The 12,369-nt window shown below is 35.1% G+C and overlaps 1 protein-coding gene across 11 annotated transcripts; it reads left to right on the top strand.

Moving 5' to 3' along the window:
- Positions 1-10,815, top strand: LOC136235742 (probable methionine--tRNA ligase). Of its 11 annotated transcripts, XM_066025722.1 has the most exons (13): positions 1-378; positions 835-909; positions 1,908-2,543; positions 3,382-3,413; positions 3,721-3,802; positions 3,912-4,090; positions 4,179-4,251; positions 4,351-8,078; positions 9,149-9,239; positions 9,362-9,468; positions 9,571-9,684; positions 10,141-10,537; positions 10,613-10,815. In XM_066025722.1, exons 8-12 carry the CDS (start codon positions 7,377-7,379, stop codon positions 10,195-10,197), a joined length of 1,071 nt encoding a protein of 356 aa, XP_065881794.1. In that variant the 5' UTR covers positions 1-378; positions 835-909; positions 1,908-2,543; positions 3,382-3,413; positions 3,721-3,802; positions 3,912-4,090; positions 4,179-4,251; positions 4,351-7,376; the 3' UTR covers positions 10,198-10,537; positions 10,613-10,815. The 11 variants fall into 11 exon arrangements, with proteins under 11 accessions (XP_065881794.1, XP_065881800.1, XP_065881799.1 ...); XM_066025728.1 differs by lacking the exon at positions 4,351-8,078 and having other exon boundaries at positions 3,721-3,742; positions 3,956-4,090; XM_066025727.1 differs by lacking the exon at positions 4,351-8,078 and having other exon boundaries at positions 3,956-4,090.
- The last annotated feature ends 1,554 nt before the right edge of the window (positions 10,816-12,369 follow it).

The following is a 12,369-nucleotide window of genomic DNA, read 5'->3' as shown; positions in this document are numbered from 1 at the left end:
AATCATTAAACATACAAAATGAGTGGAGAGTCTAAGAATAATAAGATTGAGTGTGTAATGTGTACGTGAGGTAGCATTGTACCAAGGAGTGATTATGTCATATATTAATAGTAACAAATTGTGTTTTATTTAAGCTAGTCCTCCATATTTAACAAGTGGTATCAGAGCGGGCGGCTAGAGACTGGTACGTGGTTGTCTGCAAGCAAACGGTCAGGGATCGGGAGTTGAGTGCTTCAAAAGTTCGCGATCCGGGATCATGGTGGTACGAGGTATTTTTAGCGCGCAGTCCGAGATTGTGGAAATTATTGGTCGGTGACCAAATTTACTTGGTTGACTAAAGGAGATAACCAAGACGGCATGACAGACATGTCTACCTCAGTAAGCACTCTGGAAAATGTCACATCTGTGTCTAAATTTCTAGAATTTATACCTTGATAGTAATATATATTATAATGATTAGGTGTGTGATTTTTATTTGGTGCTATAGAAAAAGTTTGAAGTTAATTCGATGGTTTTATGTGTAAATTAAAAGTTTAGAATAATTTTTAAAAGATTATATAAAGATGGAGGACCAAACTGGATATTTTTCAAATTTGAGATATACATCTCAAATCTCTCAAATCTTTCCAGCGGTGATCTTCATCATCTTTCTTTCTTTTTTTTTTTTTTTCTTTTTGTTTTTCATTCTTCTGTATCTTCAGTTTTCTCTCGACCGTTTCTCCATCGTTTCTTCGAGTTACGGAGATTCGACCGTCCGAATCACTCGAAATTTAAAACATAGCATCCTTATGTATAGTTCTAAGTCCTAACCGAATAGTTTTTGAGTTTCGACAGTGTTTGGAGGGAAATGTCTTAGACAGAATTTAGAGGCGAATTGAACGAGTGTGTTTTCTTCAATTAGTAGCCAAGGTAAGTAACTATCAACTATATTTTGAGTTTTATGTATATAGATATATATAATCAAAGAATTTTCAGAAATTGATATTTCAGGGTTTATACGGGTATTTTGTAAAATTGAGGTTTTCCACGATTTTGCTTTTTATTGTGAAATTATGGTTCAAATGAAGCTATTGACTATGCTTCTATGTGAATTTCAGATTTTACTTGTTTATGTTGATTTAAGGCTTAATTTGATTGATTAACTGTGGAATTTTTATTGATTAAGGATTGATATTTTGAATAACTGTGGTTACTTTTACAAAAGGGCTAATTGAAGCCAAATGATTTATGGTTATGAAATAGTTTGGAATTTGATTGTGAAAGGAAAATTGAGCATGTTATGATTTTATGATTTTATATCCATCGAGAGTTACCCAGATCAGTGGTTTTATATTTGAAGACCATGTTGAATGAGGGACATGGCCTGTGTACACAGTTTGAAGACCTATTGGGTATGGCAGCGAAGTGTTAGGTAAGACCATATGAGATAGGCAATGTTAAGAGACGTCTCGACTATATATGTGGTTATGGATTGATACTTAAGGGGAGAAACTCGAGGATGGATACAATGTTTTAAGTTCATTTGGATTATGTTTTCGGTTATGATTGATTTTGATATAAGGTTTTACGTTTGATTAAATATGAGTTGGTTTGATAAAACACTTATTTGATTACAAGTTGGTTTGATAAAACATTTATTTGATTATGAATTAGTTTGATGAAACGTTTATTTGTTTTGATTCATTTTGATAAGATGCATTATATATATATATATATATATATATATATATATATATATATATATATAAAGTTATATGAACTTAAGTTTTGAGTATATTTTATAAGGTTTTGATTAAATCCTTTATAAAAGTATATATGTAGATATGTTAAGTAAAGTTGGTTTTTATAGCTGATAGTTTCTTATTGAGATTTTTGTCTCACGTTTTTAAATGTTTTAATGTTTTTAGGTGAGAAAGTACATGATATAGAGAAAGTTACCGACCGATTAAGAGAGGTTTGGAAGTTGGCTATTTATTGTTAGAATTATGGTTAGAACTTTGGTATTTCAATTGTAATATACGTTGAGGTCCTCGAATAACTAATGTAGTAGAAATATGAATTATTTTAGAATATATATTGAAGAGAAAGGCCAAAATAAATAACGAAATTTGATATTATGATATTTGGATAAATTGGAGACTCCTAAGTATTGCTTATGATCTTTCTATATCACGTCCGATGCCGATTGAGGTCGTTTAGGATCGTGTGTGACAGAAAAACTCAATAATAATAATAATTATAGTACTTGGAGTACTCGTATGTAATTTTATCTGCTCGGCTAAGATTTATGGGAGACCGTTGGAGGTAATGAAACCACGCCTCCGACGGAACAAAATGACCTTAAAAAGTCGAAGGTCAAGTGTGATAAAGGTATGTATGTTTTATTAATTTCGGTGGAGGACGATTTGCTGCAACGCATCAAGGATGCTAAAACCCCTAAAGAAGCATAGGACACTCTTGCCGGAGTATTTGCAAGAACGAACGATGCCAAGCTCCAATAACTCAAGAACGAGTTACTATAGGTCTCACAAAACGATATGACGGTGAGTCAATACTTTACTAAAGTTAAAACTTTATGCAAAGAAATTTCAAAATTGGATCCGGAAAATAAAATTACTGAAACACGCACTAGTACAAAAATGCTCACTTGTGTCACACTTCTTGTGTCGCGCTTGAAGAGAAAGCGACACAACAGAGTAACTAGTGTCGCACGTTCTGTAAACGTGACACAACTAATTATTCTGTATCATCACTTGTGTCATGCTTGAAGAGCGTGCATCACAAACGAGTTACTTCTTGTATTGCCTCTCTAACAGTGTGACACAAGAGCAAGCTTGTGATGCGTCTTTACCAAAGTGACACAAGGAGTATGTTATCTTTGTGTCACGCTTTTATAAAAGCGACAAGGAGTATGTTATCTTTGTGTCGCTCATTTTTAAAAGTGCGATACAACTAATACCAACTACAAAATTCTATTGAAATTCGACCGACTTGTTTTCTCTGTCTCCCTCGTTTGATTCCTCTCGAGTCTTCCTATTCTCTCTTTCATGTACATCTCCTTCCTCCCTCGAATGAGAACTCTAGCCCTTCTCTCTTCTATGGATGTCTTCTCCCATCGCTACTTTCTTTGCTTTTGTGATGAGAACCATCGATTCTCACCGTCCCGGTCGTGTCCTTTCTTCGCGAACGGTATTAATTGTTAACCCTAATTCTAAATTTCTTTTATTTTGATTTTAATGGTCTCTGCTCGAAGTTGAAACCGCTCCTATGTTTTTTGTTGATAAATCTGTGCACTCTTGTTAATTTGTGAGTATTTTTGGGGTTAATTTGAGGAATTATTGCTTGTTGAAGTAAAATGGAGGATTTCTAATGTGTCTGCAGGGATCTCTGCTCGAAGTTCAACTAACAAAATGGTACGCATTTCTTTAGCTTTTACTTCCTCTCTCTTCGGCGCACTTATCTTTAGAGCAATTAATATCAAGCATTATAGTGTCTACATTTTGTTCGACAAAATGCCCCAACCAATCCTTAGTCAAATTTCAATGATTTGGATTTCTGTAGTCTATGGAAGTAGCAAACTGCTGTCTTGACGGAATTCTAATAACCTGCAAGAGATTCGATTCTCTACACAACCTTACTCCTTTACGTAGATTCGATTCTCTCATTTTCTATCACCTGCAAGAGATTCAAACTGTGGATTTGTTTTAATTTGATTTGCAGGAGAGATTGAGGAACTATTTCTGTAGGTGCTCTCAACTCTTCTTCTAATTCTAATAATAAAGGGTGATCTCTGTAGCAAGTGGTAACTATTTACTTCCACGAGTCTGAAAAGCTCTTGAGGAGTCTTCAAGGATGATTGTAATCATCCTTTTCCTCTTCTCTTTTTCTAATTATACACTCAATTCAAGTAGGCGTGTATTTTCTAAATTATGTATGTCACATGCGTGATGGATAGAGAGTTGTTAGATTACAAGAAAATGGGAATTCATTTGAATCAATTCATGGGAAGTAGCTCAAGTATTGGCGACAAGCGAGTCAGAAATGTATGTGTTGCCTTTCGAGCAGCTTCCGAGCAAAACAACCGTGCTGGGTAGGAAACATGTAACATATCAATTTTTGTACAAGATTCTTGGATAAAGATAAAGTTGATTACGTTAATATTTTGATTTGAAAAACAGGTGTTTGAGAGCATTGGAAGTGTTAGAGCAAGAGTACTGTTATCTGGAGAGTAAGATGCATGAATTATTTCAGGTACTTAGGCTAAGACTGGATACTCATTCACTTTTTAGAATATACTAGATTATTTTATATATAAACTTTGATGTTTTTATCGTGTTGCTACAAAAACAGCTTCAACAGCAAAGAGTGCTGGCAGCTAGAGTTATGTCACACCCGACCCAAAACGGCATCAGACGTGAAGGGAAAACGGGATAACGAACTTCTACAGTCTAAAAGTGAAACGTATTTTCCAATAGATAAAAATTTATTCAGACTACCTAAAGTTTTATTTATTTATTTTGCTTCAACACGATAATTCTATCAAGCTTCCTACGTATCCCGAACGTCTTTTAATCTTTAATTCGGGAATCAAAGCCACGTAGTTCTACATTTTAGGTAGTTCTCTCAATTTAGGTATATAGACTTCACTTTATTGCTATATAGTTTCGTTCTATCGCTACTACTCTTCACAATATATTTAGTATCCCGATCTACGATTTCAACTCGTCAATTTTTAACCCTTTAAAAATTTAATTTAATTTTCTAATAACTTATCTTAATTTCGAAATAAACCAAAAATGCTTATTCAGACCATCGCAAATTTATTTATTATTTATTTAATATATACGAGAATACTTTATCGATTCAATAATACGAAACTTTAATTTTTTTTTAAAAATCACGTTATTAAATCAAATTCGTAAATAAATATCAACATCTTTATATCAGCATTTTATCAAAACAACTCGTAACCAATCAAGTGTTTTATCAAACCGATTCGTAATCGAATAAACGCTTTATCAAACGAAACTCGTAATCGATCAAACTCGTAATTACTCAAACGTAAAACCTTATATAAAAAACAATCAAAATCAACTCATAACCGAAACATAAAACCTTATATCCATTCTAGAGCTCTCCCCTTATGTATCAATCCATCCTCATAAACACATATAGTCGAGACGTCTCTTTAACCTTGCCTAATCCCGTATTGGTCTTACCCCACACTTCGCTGCCAATACCCGACTAGGTCTTTACACTGTGTACACAGGCCATGTCCCTCACTGAACATGGTCTTCCAATATCAAAACACCGATTCGGATTACTCTAGATGGATATAAAAATCATAAGATCGTAATGTCTTCAATCTCTTTCCAAAATCAAATTTTCAAATAATTCCATAACTACAAAACCATTTGCCTTCAATTCACTATTTCGCCAACAATCACAATTATTCAAAATAGTTAATAAACAAAATACCAAAATCCCTTAAATTAAATATTCTTTTAATATAAGTAAAATTATTAAAAACTCGTATAAAATAACCGATTCATAATTTAATCAAACTTCAAAAATTAAATAGCTCAAAATATTATATCGATAAAAATTTAATATCTCTTAAGAATAAATATTGTTATCAGACTAGTTCCGATCACCGAAACAAAATTCTAAACGGAATAATTAATTTGAACTATGAATAGTATTAGACTCGTTAAACCACGTTAAACTACTAAGAGTATATTCGTCCTAATTTTATATTCAAATTATTCAACTACTTTTATATTCAAATTATTATACTCTATTAAACAAATATCAATATTAATCCTTCTAATTTATAATTTATTTTAACTCCATAATTTAAAGTCACTTAAGTATTAATCGAATAACTTAAAACTAAATTTTACCCAAACACTTTTATCGGACTATTCTCGTTTGTCACGAAATTGTAACATGTAAACTAAACTGATAGCGTTAATTCCGACCGAAGGTTCAGTTAGAACCGTAACACTTCTAAAAGTCTATCTTACAAATTTTATATTTTCGATTTCTTTGTATTATTACTATTTTTCAATATATAATATATATATAAAAATTAAGACTGTAACAACCTAATAATTTACTAACAACAATTCCTACTGTAACCGAAACCTCCAAAGAATTATCTATTTTAATGTATATTTGTCTAACTTGACCTTAAGAAAAAAAATAAAATAATATTACCATAAAAGGTGTTATTTTAAACAATTAAACAAAATTGTGTTTATTGTATTAAGTATTTAACATTAAGATTCTGGATTTGTCTATGGGAAAAAGAATTCGCGTCTGCTAGGGTTTTATCTGCCGTCGCCCTTCTCTTTTCCTTGCTTATCTGCCGCCGCCCCTCTCTTTTCCTTGCTCGCCGTCGCTCCGATCGGCGCTCTTCGCCGCGGCCCTGGCGTCTCGTTTTGCTGTGGGTGGTGAGGTTCCTTCGCGGATCCGCATCTGATCTCCGGTTCTTGCCGCGGCTCCGCGCCTGGGTTCTTTCGCGATCATCCACCGCGGCTCCGCGTCTGAGTCCTTCCGCGTTCGCCTGCCGCGGCTCCGCGCCTGAGTCATTCCGCGTCCGTCCGCCGCGGATCCGCTCTTGTGTCTCCGCCGTCGTTGCCGCTGTGCCGTTCGTTTGCAGCGGTGCTTTCTTGCGTGGTTTTCCGACTGTCATTAAGTGACCAATAATTTAATAAAAATCATTATAATAATCAAATCTGGACAGGATAACTAGTTAAAAGATTTGGGAACCACTCATCCAATTTTTGATTTTGTTTGTATTCAAAATTTGGTTTTTAAATTTTGGATTAGTGGCTTGATTTGTTTGCTAGGATTTGTAAGGCTTATTGCTTGGTTGATTCTCTCCGATCTGATGGAGATAGATTGTTCTATTGCCCACCTTTTTTTTTTAGATCTTCGTTTTTTAAAAAATGCCTTGCCTGAATCTAGTAATATTGCGGTTAGTCCTACTTCGAGACATACCTAGGTCCTATGCGGCTACCCTTGTTGGTAATGCTCCTTCTGCGACTATTTCTTCGGATGATCATGCCCATGCGGATCGATCTCTTATAACCGAAGAAGGCGGTTTTAAAGCTGTCAAAATACAATAGGATATTTACAACGAAAGACTTAATCTTTATAAACATTCTATTATCGGGCGTATCACTCATGCTAAAGGGGAAACTCCATGAAAACAACCGGACTTGAAAGCCAAACTCTCATCTATTTGGGGTTGTTCTCCTAATTGGAAATTGATTTCTCTGGGTAGAGGTTTTTACCATATCATTCTTTCGTCCGCAGAGACCTTCCAATCTGTTTGGAGTCGTGGAGCCATTGCACTTAGACCGGAGATTATGCGCTTCATTCCTTGGAGCCCGAGATTTAACCCGGACTCCCATAAATCCACTTCTGCTCAAGTTTGGGTAACATTCTACAATCTTCCTTGGGAATTCTGGGATAAACGGATCATGGCAAGCATTGCAAGAGCGATTGGGGTGCCCCTTCGCTTTGATAAGAATACCGTGGAGGGTGAAATGGGTCATTATGCTCGTATCTTGATTGATGTGGAGCTTTCTAAGGAAATTCAATACAAGCTTAGGGTGGATACTGACACCTCAATGCATTGGATTTCTCTTGAATATGAAAGACTTCCGGATTTATGCTCCATTTGCCATTCCATTGGGCATTCTGCTGGAGCTTGTAGGAGGAACATTCGTCGTGAAGAGCATGTTGAGCTAAAGCAAAAAAATGGGAAACAGAAGATGGGATCTCCTGAGCCCCGCGGTAGGTCTGTTACTCGGATTTGGAAACAGAAGCGAGGAGTTCATACCGATACTGGTGAATCATCTAAAGGGGCTCCTACCAATGGGGAGTCTGACAAACCTAATAACTGTGATTTGCAGATGGTACTTCACAGTTCAGTCAGGATTAATGAGCCGGTTCTTGATTCTGATTCTGGCACGCCTCCCGCCTCTCCTACTCTCGACTTTCCATCTTATCAACTTGATAATGAGCTGGGAGTCTTGGGTTGGCAAACTTCTCATTCCAATATTCAGGTTACTGATATTCCTAATTTGCAAATCATTGAACATTCAACAAACTTATCGTGTTGCTACAAAAACAGCTTCAACAGCAAAGAGTGCTGGCAGCTAGAGTTATGTCACACCCGACCCAAAACGGCATCAGACGTGAAGGGAAAACGGGATAACGAACTTCTACAGTCTAAAAGTGAAACGTATTTTCCAATAGATAAAAATTTATTCAGACTACCTAAAGTTTTATTTATTTATTTGGCTTGAACTCGATAATTCTATCAAGCTTCCTACGTATCCCGAACGTCTTTTAATCTTTAATTCGGGAATCAAAGCCACGTAGTTCTACATTTTAGGTAGTTCTCTCAATTTAGGTATATAGACTTCACTTTATTGCTATATAGTTTCGTTCTATCGCTACTACTATTCACAATATATTTAGTATCCCGATCTACGATTTCAACTCGTCAATTTTTAACCCTTTAAAAATTTAATTTAATTTTCTAATAACTTATCTTAATTTCGAAATAAACCAAAAATGCTTATTCAGACCATCGCAAATTTATTTATTATTTATTTAATATATACGAGAATACTTTATCGATTCAATAATACGAAACTTTAATTTTTTTTTAAAAATCACGTTATTAAATCAAATTCGTAAATAAATATCAACATCTTTATATCAGCATTTTATCAAAACAACTCGTAACCAATCAAGTGTTTTATCAAACCGATTCGTAATCGAATAAACGCTTTATCAAACGAAACTCGTAATCGATCAAACTCGTAATTACTCAAACGTAAAACCTTATATAAAAAACAATCAAAATCAACTCATAACCGAAACATAAAACCTTATATCCATTCTAGAGCTCTCCCCTTATGTATCAATCCATCCTCATAAACACATATAGTCGAGACGTCTCTTTAACCTTGCCTAATCCCGTATTGGTCTTACCCCACACTTCGCTGCCAATACCCGTGTGACTGGGAAGAGTGTTGTGTTCTTTTCTCTAATGGCAACCTGGTTAGTTTACTTGTAAGTGGTCAATATCTTGATTTCATGAAATGTAATTATTTCTTTGTTACAGGTTATGTTTCCTTCTACTCTTCTCGAGACTGGTGAAAATTGGACCTTGATGAAGACTATAAGTGTTACTGAATACTTAAACTATGAAGCAGGTTAGTGTTATTGGGCACACCAATATGCAATTGTTGTGATATCAAGGGAAAAAAGAAATGATGATTACTTTTATAATGAAGATGGTGACCTTATGTCTTGTATTGCTAATTTTTTAATATAGGAAAGTTTTCCAAGAGTAAAGGCATAAGAGTTTTTGGTAATGATGCCAAAGATACAAATATTCCTGTAGAAGTGTGGAGATATTATTTGTTAACAAACAGACCTGAGGTAATTGTCTTCTCTGTTTTTCAGACTATAGTTTAATATTCTGTCCTGTTTTTCCAATATATATATATATATTGCTTATTTGGTTGGTCTCATGTTACTTAGGTTTCTGACACACTTTTACCTGGTCCGATTTACAAGCAAAACTCAACAGTGAGTTGCTCAGTAATTTGGGCAACTTTATCAATCGAGTTCAGAGCTTTATTGCTAAACCTTCAGGTACATCAACGGCTTTAGATTTGTCCTTGGATTTCTGAAATTCTCGATTGATAAGCCTGATTGGGCTTATTTAAGTTGCTGGCTCTAGTTGTTATTTACCTTTTCTTTTCTTGAACTTATATCATTTTGAATTATTTTTCCCAAATACCTGTTCAGTTCAGTTGACATAGATTCTCAAGCTTTGGTTGAATTAATTATGCCATGACTTTCTTTTATATATATTTTTTGGGATAATTTTTCTCATAAAAGAAAGAACTTGTGCATGATTTAATTATCATATAATTTATTTCGTATGCTTTGAAGACTTTTAATGATAATATTACGGGACTTTCATGATCTTGTGGTTGGGCTGGTGTTAAATGTGATGCTCCTAGAGCTTCCATGATGAGATTTTCTCAATGTGGCTTTGCTTATAAAAAAAAAGGCATAATGATTGATTGACTGTTAAATCTACAGGCACAGGATATGGTTCAATTATTCCAGATGCTCCTATTGCTGACTCACATCCATTAACAAAGAAATTAGCTGAAGATGTTGGTAAATATGTGGAGCAATATATTGAAGCCATGGAGAAAGTAAACATATATTTCCAAATTTTGTTGTTTCATGGTTCAAAAACGTAGATCAACTACCGATGAATGTTAATGATTCAAAAACGTAGATCAACTACCGATGAATTGGTCTAACTCACATCCCTTTTTGGAGATTATGAATTTAGTGGAAAACTTTCAAGAACATGGTTCAAAAACGTAGATCAACTACCGATGAATGTTAATGATTCACACTATGATCCACTGTTCCCATTCGGGTTTGGACTTAAGACAGGGTCGGCCACTCCAGGTGTTTCAGCAAGGTATGTTTTCGTTATGTACTTGTAGTTCTTTTTTTTTAGTATTTATTCTAAATTGTGGGTGGCTTTTGTTTGTAGGTCAACATCTGGTGGTGTTTTTAGGATATTTTTTAACTTGAACAGATCTATTGAAAAGATTATTCATTTTAGTGAAAACTTGAAGTTCTTTTTTATCCATTTCTAGTTAATGAATGTGTTTCCTACTTTGATTTGTAATTTAATTAGTAGATTTTGTTACATGGATGGTTATTCTATACTAGTAAACAGTAATATTCATTCAATTTTTGTGTGTAATAGCCATAAGTACCGGTGGTGATTCTATTTTAATGGTTTGCCTATTTGTACCGTTTTTATATTGTGTAGTAATTATCTTATTGTACATATATACTGTGTGATATCATGTTTTATACCTTCTTTATATACATAATTCTCAACACATACAGTCTAGATTACATGATTGTAGTTTTATGTGTATGTTTTATAATATCATGTAGAATCAAGTAAATTTTGATTATTAAATTTTATGCTAGATGTTGGAAAATTTTGTAATTTTTTTTAAAATATCAATATTTTGCATTGTGCGTGAGGAAGGAGCGATAAAAAGTGTACCATATTAATCGGGGAGCTTGTGTCGCGCACCCTTGGAGCGCGTCACAAGAATTATCATATGTTGTGTCGCGCACTCTAGAAGCGCGTCACAAGAGTTATCGCTCTATTGTATTGCGTGTGTGACAAGTGCGATACAACAGATGAGTAGCTTGTGTCGCTCTCAAGAGCGATGCAAAGTTCTTGTGTCGCACCCTTGTTGTGTTGCACAAAAGTGCGACACAACAACCTGAAAAAGTGCGACACAAGTAAGCATTTCTGTACTAGTGAAGAATGAGAAGAATAATAGTCTATGGGTTGCATCCCGAATTTAACGTGCTGGTCATGGCAACCCGTGGATAGACTAAAGAGCCAAGTTTAAATGAATTAGAAAATACCTTCACTAATCAAGAGGCTCTAGACAAGCAAATGTCTAAAGTCCCAATCAATGATGAACATAAAGCTCTTTTTAGCAATAAAAAGAGCAAGGATCCAAAAATCACGAGATCGAGAAATGACGAAAGATTCAAACAAGGATGGCAGAAAAGGCAACAATGAGGGAGTTGGAAACAAGAGGGAGCTCACCACAGCCATAAGCAAGCGTACGAGAAGACACATCGGCACAAGAACGATTAATGCTATCATTGTGGCAAAAGAGGTCACTATGCACGAGATTGTTGGTATAAGAAAGTAGAAGGCAACGTCGTTACATCCACACACACTTAAGAAGAAAGGGAAGAAGAATGAGATTTCCAAGCTTCAAGTGCCATGGTAGAGCCGGTGATATGTGATCTAGTCAGATCATCTATAACAAATGGAAAGAAAGAGCAAACATTTGTTGTTGGGCAGCAAGAGGAGAAGGAACCAGTGAGGCGACTGGATTCCATTCAACTCGTCAATTCTATACGAATCATTGAAGATTTAGGTGGCCATGAGGAACAACTCAAGGAGAATTTCAATGAGGAAAGGAACAAGAGAGATGCCCGAAAGGAGTCACCAGCTTCATGTGAGATGCCACTAGTCAATGGAGCGATGAAGCCTACACCAATGCAGATGTCCAAGGTGCACCCACATGAGAAAGTGGAGCACAAGATGAACATAGCTAAAGGTGGAGTTATTACGCCAGGTAAATGTAAGCAAGGCACTTATAAAACAAAGGTTCACCAAGAAGGCAATCATCAAAGAGATAGTAGTACTGGAAGCTCTAGTCAAGAGCTTGAGAGAATTGGTTAAGTTAGAAAAGACTTGCC

The sequence above is a fragment of the Euphorbia lathyris genome, chromosome 7, assembly GCF_963576675.1.
Source record: "Euphorbia lathyris chromosome 7, ddEupLath1.1, whole genome shotgun sequence".
Taxonomy (NCBI): domain Eukaryota; kingdom Viridiplantae; phylum Streptophyta; class Magnoliopsida; order Malpighiales; family Euphorbiaceae; genus Euphorbia; species Euphorbia lathyris.
Note: the sequence above shows the minus strand (reverse complement) of the source record. Positions and strands in the feature narration are given on the sequence as shown.

Bases quoted from the DNA above. Each gene is read 5' to 3' on its own strand.
- LOC136235742 (XM_066025723.1), top strand. From the start codon at position 7,377: ATGCGCTTCATTCCTTGGAGCCCGAGATTTAACCCGGACTCCCATAAA. The intron at 8,079-9,148 runs GTTACTGATATT...TCTTTGTTACAG, and splicing joins CTTCTCATTCCAATATTCAG to GTTATGTTTCCTTCTACTCT. The intron at 9,685-10,140 runs GTACATCAACGG...TTAAATCTACAG, and splicing joins CTTTATTGCTAAACCTTCAG to GCACAGGATATGGTTCAATT.